Source organism: Podarcis raffonei, chromosome 12 (assembly GCF_027172205.1).
Source record: "Podarcis raffonei isolate rPodRaf1 chromosome 12, rPodRaf1.pri, whole genome shotgun sequence".
NCBI classification, from domain to species: Eukaryota; Metazoa; Chordata; class Lepidosauria; order Squamata; family Lacertidae; genus Podarcis; species Podarcis raffonei.
Window position 1 is genome coordinate 51738953 of NC_070613.1, and position 14544 is coordinate 51753496.

Below are 14544 nucleotides of genomic sequence, written 5' to 3' on the forward strand. Positions count from 1 at the left end.
ATTACGCTTCCGAGCTGCCACGAGGCGAATCGAACTGTCACGTCGTCCCGGAGGAAATTTGGGCCTCGCCCTTCGCCGTAGCCACTCCATCCCTTTCCACCACCCCCCTCCCCATTACGCTTTCGGAACCACGTCGGCCGCGCATGCGTGCTGGCCCTGCTTACTCACCTGCCGCCAGAGCGAGGAGGGAGCCCAGCGAAGGGGCGGGGGTGGGCAGCAGGGTCAACGAAAGCGGCGTCAGCGGCCATTACGCCCCTCCTCCTCCGCCTCGCGCCGCCTTGAGCAGGGGGGAGGGGAGAGGAGTGGCCGTGAGGTAAACCTGAGGGGGAAAGACGTTACCGGCCTCGGCCGACCCCACCTGGGCCCTGGAAGAGGCCGAGCGCCCTCGCCTTTCGCCTCAGCCCGGCCGAGAGCTCTTCTTCCCGCGCTGCCATGTTCAAGAAGCTGAAGCAGAAGATCAGCGAGGAGCAGCTGGCGCCGGCGGCCGCGACGACGACGCGGAGTCCCGGCGGCCGAGGCCCCGGCCTGGCCCAGGTGAGGCGGCCTCATTCCCTGCGAGGGTCTCTCTTTCTGCCCCCCCCCCCCCGCTGCGTGGCCCTGACGTCAAGCGGGAGCGCGCTCCCCGCCCGCTCCCGACCTCCGCTGCCTTTGAGGCTGCTGAGGGAGGCGGGGGCCGCGACTTGTTTGTTTGTTTGTGTGCGCGAGGAGGAGGGCTGTCTCTCACCGCTGCGGCCTGATCCTGCGCCCACCTCGCTGGGTGCGGGCTTCTCAACTTCCTTCCACGCAGGTGCGGCATACACAGGACAGCAGCCTCCGTGACCCACCTGACAACGTCTCTGGCACTGGGGGATTTAGAAGCGTTGGAAGGGACCCCGAGGGCCATCTAGTCCAACTCCCTGCTATGCAGAGATCATCATGCCCAACGGGGGGCTCGAACCTTGAGATTAAAAGCCTCTATTTAGGATTGTTTAGTCGTTTAGTTGTGTCCGACTCTTCGTGACCCCATGGACCAGAGCACGCCAGGCACTCCTGTCTTCCACTGCCTCCCGCAGCTTGGTAAAACTCATGTTATAGCTTCAAGAACACTGTCCAACCATCTCGTCCTCTGTCGTCCCCATCTCCTTGTGCCCTCCATCTTTCCCAACATCAGGGTCTTTTCCAGGGAGTCTTCTCTTCTCATGAGGTGGCCAAAGTATTGGAGCCTCAGCTTCAGGATTTGTCCTTCCAGTGAGCACTCAGGGCTGATTTCCTTCAGAATGGATAGGTTTGATCTTCTTGCAGTCCATGGGACTCTCAAGAGTCTCCTCCAGCACCAGAATTCAAAAGCATCAATTCTTTGGCCATCAGCCTTTTTTATGGTCCAGCTCTCACTTCCATACCATAGTTTTAAGTATACGGACCTTTGCCGGCAACGTGATGTCTCTGCTTTTTAAGATGCTGTCTAGGTTTGTCATTGCTTTTCTCCCAAGAAGCAGGCGTCTTTTAATTTTGTGACTGCTGTCACCATCTGCAGTGATCATGGAGCCCAAGAAAGTAAAATCTCTCACTGCCTCCATTTCTTCCCCTTCTATATTTGCCAGGAGGTGATGGGACCAGTGGCCATGATCTTCGTTTTTTTGATGTTGAGCTTCAGACCATATTTTGCGCTCTCTTCTTTCACCCTCATTAAAAGGTTCTTTAACAGGTAGTAAGGGGCGTGTCTGTCGTTCTGTGTGTGGGTATTTGTGTGTGGGTGTGTGTGTATATATATATATATATATATATATATATATATATATATAGACACACACACAAATATGCACACTCACAGAGACCTACACACACACAAATTCATATACATATAACATCTGTATCGACATATGTCTGTGTGTGTGTGTGTGTGTGAGAGAGAGAGAGAGAGAGAATCAGAATTGTAAAGTTGGAAGGGACCCCGAGGGTCATCTAGTCCAACCCCCTGCAATGCAGGAATCTCGACTAGATCATACATGATAGTTGGCCATCCAACTGCTGCTTAAAAACCTCTAAGGAAGGAGAGTCTACCACCTCTGGTGGGAGTCTGTTCCACTGTCAAACAGCTCTTACTGTCAGAAAGTTCTTCCTGATGTAGAGTTGGAATTTCCCTTCTTGTAACGACATAATTAGTTCAGGTCCTAGCCTCCAGAGCAGGATAAGACAAGCTTTCTCCATCCTCTGTGTGACAGCCCTAGTTGAAGATGGCTCTTCAGTCTCTTGTAGGGACGTGGGTGGTGCTGTGGGTTAAACCTCAGCGCCTACGGCTTGCCGATCGCATGGTCGGCGGTTCGAATCCCTGTGGCGGGGTGCGCTCCCGTTGCTCGGTCCCAGCGCCTGCCAACCTAGCAGTTCGAAAGCACCCCCGGGTGCAAGTAGATAAATAGGGACTGCTTACTAGCGGGAAGGTAAACGGCGTTTCCGTGTGCGGTGCTGGCTCGCCAGAGCAGCTTCGTCACGCTGGCCACGTGACCCGGAAGTGTCTGCAGACAGCGCTGGCTCCCGGCCTATAGAGTGAGATTAGCGCACAACCCCAGAGTCTGTCAAGACTGGCCCGTAAGGGCAGGGGTACCTTTACCTTTACCTTATTCAGTCTCCTGTCAATCTTCTCTTCACCTGGCTAAACATATCCAATTCCCTCAACTGTATATAAAGCCCTGTTGGCTACAATTATAATTGTGCCTAGTCCATGCCTTAAAAGACCAAATGCAGCACATCCACTGTCTGCACCTTCTTCTTTTTTTCATTTTAAAAACAAGAGCCTGCTAGTAGCACTATATTTCATTCTGTTAGCTCTTTGCTGTACAAAGAGTTCGTTCCAGCCCCAAGCCCTTCAAAGACAGAACACCCAATGCACAGAAATTTCTTTTTACATGGACAATTGCGGAGGATGTCTTTTGATATAATCTCTGGTGGCAGGAGCAGTGAGTGCTTGAAAGAGGCGGAGCCGGTTGCTGCAATCCCTGCTGGGAATCTGGCAAAGGTGGAGCAGGATATGCAGAACTGTAACTGATTTTGTGGAGCAGATTGGCATGTTTAGCTTTTCACATGACTAAGTTCAAAGACATAAAAGAGTAAATATGGGTGTGCTTATAGTGTACCGTCTTCCATTATGTCACCTTTTCTCTATAGAATTGCAGAATAAGATGAACTCAAGGGGCTGTTGGTATTGGATGGTTACATGAGCATTTACCCCAAGTGATCTATAATTCTCAGTTATCACTTTATTGTGGGGGGTGGGAGGGAGGGAGAGGACTCTGAACTCTACAAGCTTCAGCTCTTGACACCCCTGAATTCTCATCAAATCACAACCCCCCTTCAAGTAGTTAGGAGGTTGTAACCAAAAGGTGAGGAAATCTCCCCTTCTGTAATTTGAACACTGGTGAGTTGTAGTTGGTGGGGCTTTCTTGTACTGTACATCTAAACTTGGTATGGAGTGTTACTAATTAGGTTTTTGTGTTCATTGAACTTTCATTGCAACATTAAGCAGCATACTACATGGTCTATATATGCAGAATAATGAGGTGTTTAAAGTGCTGAGATGGGAGACTGGGTTACAGCATTGCATCAGTTTCTGGTGGAGAATACTATTTTTGAATGCATGTCCATATCTTAAAGATTAATCTCATCCACAATCTTGAAGATTAGCTCATCGGGAAGAGATTTATGTTGGCCTTTTTGCTACTGTACTGATTTGTAGGGAGTTTTTTCATGTAGGGTTGTATTTAAAATGTGATCACCACTTGCTGTCTGAACTGGTACAGTCAGTTCTACTAGCATAACGCATAACCACTTTATTCTGCTGCATGTTGTGTTTCTTTAGTAAATTTCTGCCCCATGTTTTAGCAGTCCTCTTGTGGTGACTGAATAAAAAGAAAAACATGAGCAGAACAATATAGAATAAAACAGTGTAGCTGCAGGAGATAATGATGGCAGATTAAAATAGCATTAACTGATTTTTGAAAGGTTTTAGAAAAGAGAAAGTATTTTTCTTGGTGCCAAAATTACATAATGGGGAGAGAATTCCAGAAGCTGAATCCAAGAAGGCCCTGTCCCTGATTGCCATTCACTTTGCCTCCGAAGCCATGGGCATCTGAAGAAAGGCTTCCAACGAAAATTTAAAGTATAGGCATTATTTGACAGGATGGATGGTGACCAGCCCATACATCTAGATTGTTACTTGCTGTGTTGCTCTTGAATGAAATTGCTGATCAGTTAGTTTTGGTCTGTTTGGCATTATTTTTTCCAGTTTCAGGGTTATGGCCTACAATCTTGAAATCCTTGTTATTGCAACTTGGTGGCAGGTACCCCACCTAATGGGTGCATGTAACACTGCATATGGTCAGATTGCTTGTGCGTAGGGGCTAGCAGTTCTTCATTACTGTTACTTCTTTTGCAGGGATCCTCTGCATCTTCACCATCAACTTCCAGGAGTAGAACATCTTCACTTGAAGAGCAAAATGATGAAGGCACTTTAACTCCCAACAGAGAGGTAGGTGGAAACCTGTTGCCTGAAAAAGGGTGCACCCCAAAATAATCAATCACGAGAAAAGTTGAAATAGTACAGCAAAAATCAATGAAACATTAAGAAAATTGCATGTTAAAAATATATTCTTCAAAGGGTAAGTCTATCACACAAATCATAGTATTGTAGGATTGTAGAGTTGGACGGGACCTCAAGGGTCATCTAGTCAACCCCAATGTGATGCAGAAATGAAGAAGAGACATAAGCAATGCAAGATGATGAGCACCCAAACTTGAGAATAGGATTGCACTGTTAAGGGGCTGAAGTACAGGGGTTCCTAAAACAATCTGGGGCTTGTTTTCTGATTAATTTTGTATCCTTTGTTTGTTCAAGGGGATGACTATTCCAAGTACATATTTATCATTTCTGTCTGTATTGCACACCACTCTGAAGGAAATTATGGGCTTTTTATTACTGACCATTGAACAAATAATTTCTTGTGAAGAGGAGAGATAGTCATTTTTCATTAACACTGTTTCTTAGGGGTCAGGATGGAAGCTGGGAAAGAATGGAGTGTGCAAATGTGTGATCCACTTGCTGTTGCACATTTTCTTAATCGTGTTTTTATGTTTAGAGGAGTTAGGGAGGAGGGACAGAGCAGGGTGTTGAAACAAGGGAGCAAATAAATTTTTACCCAATTCTCTTTTCTTTGCAGCCCTCCCCTGCAACAGAATAGGGGAGATTGATCAGTGTGTGCACGCTTGAGGAAGAATCCTCATTTCTTACATGGGCTGCTGTTTATCCTGCCTTTATTCCTGTTCATTTGTAGAGTGACAGTCAGGTTGCCAAACCTTACTTTCATACACTCGATTTTGAATAATTATTAGTGAATAGAGCAAAAGACAGCTTTTGCTAGTTAGAGTAGAGACAGTTTATCAGTTTTGTGACTAGCAGTCTGAAACCATCAGATTTAGTTAGCAAGCAGACTATATTAATTTGGCAGATGACACATTGCCATCTTTTCTGCAACCCACTATTCTTGACATATTATTTCTTTCGGCGAATAATGCACAGAGCAGGGGTCAGCCTGAATTTAGTATTCAGCATGATTACACATAATCTGTTAGTGCATTCAGCCTTGATGCTTATAGCCAGAGTGGTTTAGAATAGCCTTTGCCAGCCTGGTGCTCTTCGGATGCCTTGCGCTACCACCTGCCCCAAACAGATGTGCTGTCTGAGTCTGGCAGGAGTTGTAGTTCAAATCTGGAAGGCGCTAGGTTGTTCAAAGCTAGTTTACAGACATATACTATTGTCATGCACTTTTAAAATAATTCCTGAGTTATTGTGTATATTATAGTTGAAAGGTTTGTTTACAACTTATTTTACTAGTTTAGAGAAGTAAAGGAAAAATCATTTGATTATAATGTCATGTGAGGCTTTCCCTCTTTTCTCTGCTGTTGATATGTATATGCTTACACTGCTGTCATCATTCATTTAAATAATTTGGAGTGGAATAAAATACATTGGGTAGTGCATGTTACAAATTAGATCTTTGCTCGTCGTACATTCCTAAAACAAGGGTGATAATTAGTGAATTCTTGGAATCATAATTTATACTATTGCTGTGGTAGTCTCTAATCCAAAGCTCTTTCTCCATTAAGTATTGACTTGTAAATATTGTGACCATGCACATATATGTAGATGATGCTTAAATATGCAGATGATACTTGACAATACACAATTATTTTCATTTTAAAAACTCTAAAATAAGGCTTATCAGTTTCTGTTGTTTATTCTCTCATGTCTGTATACATGCGTACATCTTGGCTGGTTTGAGTGCTCTCTTCCACTTTCGGTGTGTCCTACTCAGTAACTTTCCTTGGTGCTAGTGATACATACTTTTGCAGTTTTTGTAAGCATTGTGCACATACATTTCTGAATTCAAACTGCAACATGCTTTTGTGTTCCTTCCCTTTACCTTATTACCATGTTTTATTTTTCATTTCCTTGCTTTTTGCAATGAATGACACAGCTGCTAGCTGGGATGATATCAGAGCCTGCTTTTCTTTCTGAGTATACTGTCTTTGCTTTGGATCCCACCAAACGACATAAGCCACAGAGTGAAAGTGTGGTGAGTCCCTGCCCCTGTTCTGTCCCTCATAGTGACACCCTGACTTGGACAAGAGGATATTATAGGGAAAAACCAGTGCTTCTTTTGGTTTATAGTCTCACTAAAGCATACTGAGTGCCGTATTGCTAACCCTGCACTAAAATTGAGAGCATATTTTTGCTTAATCAAGAGTTAAGCAAACCAAGTTATATGATAACATTGGCTTAATTTAACATATAAATTAACATTGCTTTGCTTTCAGGCATTAATCACAAAATACCTTTGTAGTATCGGTGATAATTTTAGTGTGCGGTTCTTTTAATTTTTAAAAAAGCTTTGCCATCTCCTTTTTCTTTATAGTAACAGACCTGATCTTTTTTTTTAAAAAAATTGCCTGGTATCCTTGAGAGTATTGAGGAACAATTATTTTCTAGTTCTAGTTCTGTGAAGAATAATGTTTTGCACTTGCTCAGAGAGAGGTTACAGAATGAGGACAAGCAGGAGGATGAAGAGTAAGAACATGATAAATGGAATTGTTGCTCCCTGGTGTACAAAGGGTTCCTTTTGCTAATTTGTTCCATTTTCTTTTTTGATCCTGTTAGAAATGATGGGTGATTGAGAATAGAAACTTCCCTTGGAAATTAATCATTCCACCTCGATCCTTATGTCACCATTTTCAGTTGGTGCCCCATACAATTAGAACAAGCAGATGAGGCCAAAATTAGGTTTGGTATTTCATGCCAGCTTGCCTTCTTATAACTTCAAATTGCTTAAAAGAACGCACTATGATGGCATTTGGACATAGCATCCACAGTATTTGCATACTGTTGGAATGAAGTATATATAATAGAGAAATGCTTCCCATAGGTAGCTTTTCCTTTTCATTGTTGAGCTGGTGTCACCTGCCGCAGAGAGTTTAATTTTTTTAAAAAATGTTTATAATTGTAAGTAGACTCTGTATTACGTTCTCCCAGGGACATCCATTGATACTATGAAATCTATAAGCTCCTTTTTATATTAAAGTTCTTGCATCTATCTGGGACTAAGTTAACTATGCAGCCTAGATGGCACTGGAAACAAGTATTGGCTGGGGCACAGAGGAAGCAAAGTTCATGCAGATGGGGTGTGAGTGTGAGCTTTGTTCCACATATTTAGATTTCTTAAATTACATAATTATCCCAACCTAAATGGATTTTCTCTGATGTAAGTACCGTTATATTTGACAGAGTTGTTTAAGTAAGCATGTTTAGGATTATGGCCTTATTTTAATTTCCAGTTCAATTGAGTTACAATTTGTATGTGAGAAGTGCCTTTAAATAATCACAAGGGTCCAGCAGTGGTTGGTAATGAAATGAGCTACTTGTTTGGAGTGGCACTTACTTCCCCTCTGCTGCTGCCTTTGCAAATCTACTAGTAAGCTGGTTTAGGGCAGACTGATTCAGTATGAGAATGCCGTTGTTTATGCACAAAAGTCCTGAAGCAAGCGTGTAGCATTGATTACACCTCAGTGAGTTTCTCATGGCTTTATGTTCTGGGTAAGTTTTGAATTAGCGTTGAATAATAGAATCCCCCTGGCACTTTTTGAGAACATACTATGATTAAGGCAGGGACAAGGAAGATGATCCAGCTGGCAGACCGAATCCATAACCAGCTCACCCTCAGCTGACCACATTGACAGAAGGAAGAGGCTGCCCATCTGCCAATTACCTGATGTCATCATCAAACCTTTATTGCATTAGCATACAGCCATAGCAGGATAAGACAAAAATGCTAGAGAGAAGCAACCTAACAAAATTCAAACGATATTACTGGCATTGTGACATTTAAATTACCCTAAAACAATAATGTAAAAATTTAGTTGCCAGCGCCGGGAATCTAAAATGCAGATGTATATAAAACATATAATGGCCCCAAAATAGGCTTGGCACATTAGGTTAAAAAGGTAATACAAAGAATTAAAACAGGTCCAGGTCTGGGACACACTACCCAGTCAGTGTAGCCCTAAGTTTCAAAGCCTGCACTATAAAGATTGCCACCCCACGTGAAATTTGGGGATTTGTGTCCACAAGAAGTGATTTCAGACAGTCTTCCTTAGATGTGATGGTGGGCGGGATCAAGAGGAGGAGCTTAGTTCTTATTAGCTCATAAATAGGGCAGTAGAAAAAGAAGTGTATGAAGTCTTCTACTTCATTCATTGTGCATGGACATAGACGCTGAGTAATGGGGGACCTGATGTTATGTGACATCCGGTGATCCAAAATCCAAGCTGTGGGAGCAAGCAGGAGCTTATTTCTGATCTTAATGCTGTGATCCCACAGCACTAAGACGAGACAAAATTTGCTTCTCCAATAATAAAAGGTAGCACCACAAGCTTGTCTGTTATAGTCTTAGCAATGCTAAAATCTGGGTTAATCCTTTTTGAAGAGCAGGCATAGGCTTATTTCTGATCTTAGTGGTTCCAGGCAGATACTTCTCTCAGATCTTAGTGATAAAAGCTGTCTTTCATTTTTGTTAGTCTTGGATAGGAGACCAACCTACTGCATTGCTCCCATTGGCTAGTTCACACTTAACACTAAGCCAGACCATGGCTGAGCGTGGTTGTGTGAGCATGTGAGTATTTATAGCAGAAATTGCAGCATGTCCATTCCTCCTGTAGTCCTCCTACTGCTGTGCTATGCAAAGCTAAGCCATGGTTTGGCTTAGCATCACATCCAAACCCAGGTTTATGGTTTTCCTCACTCAGCTAAAAGAACAAACCCTGGCTACAGCTTGTAGTTTGTCTGGAAAAAGACAAATGGGGTGGGGCAAGAAGCAAAAAAGTAGGAGAAAAAGTTTAATATTCAGTAATAAAAGGACAGTAGAGACAGTATAACCAAGGACTGCACTTCTGATAAAGGACCTGAGAGGTCTAAAATACACTTGATATTAAACTGAATATGCTTCTGGTTTTCAATATATTTCTCTTTGTTTTATTTTGCTGACAATATAACATTTTTAAATGTGTGGGCTTAGTGAGTTTAAAGCAGAAGAGGGCATTGGACTGGTGCTCTGTAAATAGCAGCCTCCATGCCTTGTATCAAACACTGTTGAACCCGAGGAGGCTTTGCAGAGCAAATTGTGAGATAGGTGGAAGTCAAATAAAAGAGAAAAATTCCAAAAGCTGTTGGACGTACCTAAAATAGTTTTTTGGATCTTAGCTAATATGGTTAAGCAAAATGTAGTACAGTATAGGAAGTACTAAAAACATTGCATAGTTTATGCTAAATGTTCATTACACTAAGTAAACATTTTTATATCTGAAGAATGCTGTGCAACTTGTAACAATCTCTGTAAAATAAGTTTGGATTTGAGAGCAATCACATTAATAGCTTTATTTTGAAATATCTTTTCACCCTAAAAGTGCATTTTCCAAAGATATGGTTGGAATTACAACATTCAAAAGGTGTAAGTACTAATCTTCATAGTTATTTTAATGGGATTTTTGTGTATATAAGACTGATGTTGTTATCAGCAAACTTTATTTCCCCCCCATTTAGTTCTGCCCTGCCATCTCTGAAGACTTGTATAGGGAATGATAATAATCCAAAGTTGTATGCAGCAGAATGTTTTCATGTAGGGATTTTGCTGGTCATTCAGGAGACCTCAGAATCGGAACTAGACCTCTTGCTTGTCAGTTAGCTTTTGAGATTCTTCTTAAGGAATACATCTTATGATAAATTCTCTATAATTTTTCATTGTTGTGCTAATTCATGTAAGCACAATTGCTTTATAGTTCTGTATTATGGGACACTTTGTGGTTAATATGCTTGTTTCAATTTGCATGAATGCATCATAATAAGCAGTTGCAAAGTAAAAGTACTAATTTACTAAAAAAAAAGTAGATTGCCATGTGTATTATTTATATACTGCAAAATTGCTACTTAGGACATTGTGTTCTATTTTTTTTCTTGAAATGTTTATTTTTTCAACTTTTAGAATGTATCTAAGCAAGCAATACCCAGCACTAATAATAATGAAAGTGAACCATCTTCCCCACAGGTATGTAGCATACAATATATATTTTATTTTATTTTGTAGCTATTGACTAACTTCTAGTTTGTGTCTGTAATGTCTTGATGCTAAAGCAGAGGCGGCCAAATAGCTTGATGCTTGAGCTTCAGAGTGTCTTAGGAAATACATTATTTTTATGCTTCTTATATTTTACTGTCTCATCAAACTTGCCCAATTCAATATAAACTATATTTTGCCACTTCTGGAAATGATATGTTTGTTAGATAAATAAATAAATCAAAATTTATTCATACACTGATGGATCAAAGAAAATGATTTACTTTTGGAAGTACCGGTAAATTTATACTGGCAGTGTAACACTTTACATGTGTGCCAGTATGTTTTGTTTGGTGTGTGTTAATGTGGTCTAGAAACTCAGGCAATGTCTTGTGTATTTACAGCCTAGTGATGTCCAGTCTTTTGCACAGAAGATTCAGATTCGAGTTCCTTCGATGGAATCATTGTTTCGAAGCCCCTTAAAGGAAACTTTGTTCCGATCCTCTTCTAAAGAGTCTTTAGTACGGACTTCTTCAAGAGATTCACTGAACAAACTGGACTTTGATTCTCCTGGTCCCACGTTTGATCCACCATCTGATGTGGAAAGTGAAGCAGAAGAATTGCCCGGAAATGTAGACAGCCTCCCCAAGGAACAGCTGCTGCAACGGTTGCGCAGGATGGAACGAAGTTTAGGCAGCTACAGAGGAAAATACTCAGAGGTAGGAACATACTTGAGTTTTTTAGTGAGCCATGTGAAAAACTAATGTGGGAAGAACTAACTGAAGGTGAAACAAGCATCTGTTAACAGAAATTTAGGGCGTCCCCACGCTGCAGCCTCTTTTGATCTCCCTGTCCCTCAACCCTCTGAAACAGGTTTAGGGTGTGCTTTGATGATGTTTACACTCCAGTAACCAAATATATTGTAAAGTCTCAAAAGATGGTAGACTTGCAGGTCCAATTCTGAATAACTGAGGAGTTAGGCAAGGCTGTATCTTGGCCCCTACCCTATTTGATCTCTTTTTATCTGACCTCCCATTATTTCTTCGGAATGTAACCACTAATATCCCTTATTTAAACAACATCCCACTTTATGCAGATGATGCGGTAATTATGTCACTTTCCTCTTTGGGTTTAAAAAAAATTATCTAAGAGTTTCTCAAACTTTTGCTCTATTAATAACCTCAAAATTAACTATGATAAGACAAAAATTATGCAATTTACAAAGGGGGGGAACCCAAAAAATTGGATAATCAATGGATATCTAATACAAGAAGTTAAGCATTTCAATTATCTGGGAATTATATTTAAAAATAACATGAATTGGAACACACATATCTGTGCTGCAATAGCTAAGGCTAAAGTGTGCTTTGATATATACAGTGGTACCTCGGGTTACATACGCTTCAGGTTACATACGCTTCAGGTTACAGACTCCACTAACCCAGAAATAGTACCTCGGGTTAAGAACTTTGCTTCAGGATGAGAACAGAAATCGTGCTCTGGCGGCGCGGCAGCAGCGGGAGGCCCCATTAGCTAAAGTGGTGCTTCAGGTTAAGAACAGTTTCAGGTTAAGAATGGACCTCCAGAACGAATTAAGTACTTAACCCGAGGTACCACTGTATTATAGCGTAGTAAATTCAAAATGTGGTGGTGAACGTTTTCATGGGTGAGAAACAATAAAGCTCAATGACCTGGCGAAAGCACATTGGGTTTCACAGTAAACAGTTTGTATAGACGCTTCTTCAGATACGTCTTCATTGTCAGCTGTGTTTTACGCTTTTCAGCTGGTCACTGCCTATCAAGCTGTGCAAAGAGAAAAGAAAAAGCTGCAGGTAAGAAAAAAAGACTCCAGATATTACCTGAACATTTTTTATAGCCTTTTCTTTGCCAGGCAAAACTTTTAAGGGTGTAACTTTAAATTGTGCCCAGTATGCAACAGAGAGTCTTTAAATATGGATGTAATCCACAGAAGTGTTCCTTTCCCCTGATGTGACCGTTTCCCTGGAGTCTCCTTCAGTCAAGCTCCAGTAAGCCTACCTGAAAACTAGATTCCCTGCACCCCTAAAGGCTGTTATTTCTGGCCTAAAATTATTTTGCCACGGATCATGACTATCACAAAAACCTCCTGACCAGAGGCAGAACAGTGATGACAAAGACAAGTGGGAATTAGAATTGCAGTAATGTGCTTGTCTGTTTTAGGAACATTGTTAATAGGAACAATATTTTGCAAAGCTTGCAGTCTTCAGGAATTAAAGGAGATAGCACAAAATTAAACTGGAGCAAGGATTGCCAAGGAGGGAAATGTTGGAGGGATAAGGAAATTAATTCCTTACGTTTAAGGAAGTACAAACTGCTTCGTGCTTAATTTACGTCCAGACATTTCAGATTTGTATTTTAGGGGGAATGTAGCTCTTGAACTGGAGCTTGATTTGTAGTGGCAACGCAAAGCAGAAATTGTTACTCACGTGTAGCTTTTATGTATTCAATATTTCAAAAATCACCTTTCTCTGATTGTTTTTAGGGAATATTGAGCCAGAGTCAGGATAAAGCACTTCGCAGAATTGGTGAACTTCGGGAGGTAATGCTTAATTCCAGTTGTGCATGTAATCTTAGAACAAAAAAATATGAGAATTGAGTTTACATGATTAGCTATGTGACAGTAATAAAGCTCGGTAATAAAGAGTATTCAAGTAGTCAGCATAGGCCTTATGAAGATTTTACGAAAAGCAAGTATCTTTTTAAATATCTTAGCAGTAATTCTCAGTGAATGGACACTTTCTGAAAAATTTAGCACACACAGTAGAATAATAATTGAGGCAATCAAAACAATAACTAATATTGGTATATTATATTAACTAATACATATACTTTGTAAAAGCAAATCAAATAAAATATTGATGATATTGGTACAGAAAACGTGTAAAATAGTGAAACCACAATGACGAGGCCATTCACTGAATAAGATCAATATGCAAACAATCAATCTTTCCTAAGGTAAATAATATGTAGATCTAGAATTAAAGTATAACAGCACAGGCCTGGCTTCAAATAAGCATTTTTTTTTTAGGTGCAAATAATCTAGTTACTGTTTTCAAAGGTAGTATCGCAATACTGTATAAAAACTGTTTAGTGCTGGTCTATTTAAGGTCATATATGCAATTGTTTAGCCAAGTCTAGTTGGAGTATTATGCATTTGTGGTGGGGGATTATAACATGATCTCCCAAATTAATTGCTAGGACACAGAACTTATGGCCAAAAGGGAAGGGAACTTGAAATGCGTTTTCCTTGTTACTTCAGATGTATTCCCTAGATTGTACGTCTTGCCATTTTCACAATTAATGTTCATTTAAAGAACCATTTACTTAATTACTCCCCACTACTGATTTTATGCCCAGTTATCAGGGATGATGGGAGTTATAGTCCCACAACAACCGAAGGGCCACCCCTTCTTTGCAGTGTTAGGGTTATCGCCAATGGTGTCGCTGATTTTGACAGTAAGTTTTCAGTCAGCAGAATGGGTAGGGAAGCAGTTTCCTAGAGGTGTACTAGGGAAGGGGCAAGAGCTGAAAAACTCTTCCTCCTTTTTGTGGATGGAAGACTTAGCGCCAGCCAGAAATCCTTGAGTTGCTTGCCTACTTCTATTCATTTTTCTGTTATGTAAATTAAGTTGCCAATCTCTGTTCTACTGTACAAACATTATTTGCAGCTGCTTAATAAAGTTAAAGTGTTCTAGCACATCATTTTGTACACTAAAACCCACTAATTTATTGGGACGAAGTACTTGTGAGTGCTGCAGGATTTGCAGCATTACTTCTTGCAAATGCATGTAAATAAATCCACTTTCTGTTGTGCTTTCTACCAACTGAAGAACCATTCCTTAAAGAATGATGTGTTCTGTTACCGCTTAAGTAA

General features: G+C 41.0%; 1 protein-coding gene across 5 annotated transcripts in view; it reads left to right on the forward strand.

Annotated features, from left to right (window-relative positions):
- Positions 1 to 208: 208 nt before the first annotated feature.
- The window catches only part of GOLGA4 (golgin A4), a 56422-nt gene continuing 42086 nt past the window's right edge, over positions 209 to 14544 (forward strand). For 3 of the 5 annotated variants that reach the window (XM_053410339.1, XM_053410341.1, XM_053410343.1), the window contains exons 1-7: positions 209 to 534; positions 4409 to 4501; positions 6507 to 6605; positions 10560 to 10622; positions 11036 to 11350; positions 12416 to 12463; positions 13153 to 13209. In XM_053410339.1, the coding sequence (XP_053266314.1) occupies positions 433 to 534; positions 4409 to 4501; positions 6507 to 6605; positions 10560 to 10622; positions 11036 to 11350; positions 12416 to 12463; positions 13153 to 13209 (777 nt within the window). In that variant the 5' untranslated portion in view covers positions 209 to 432. The remainder of the gene's footprint in view (positions 535 to 4408; positions 4502 to 6506; positions 6606 to 10559; positions 10623 to 11035; positions 11351 to 12415; positions 12464 to 13152; positions 13210 to 14544) is intronic. The other 2 variants (XM_053410342.1, XM_053410344.1) reach the window with 1 other exon arrangement.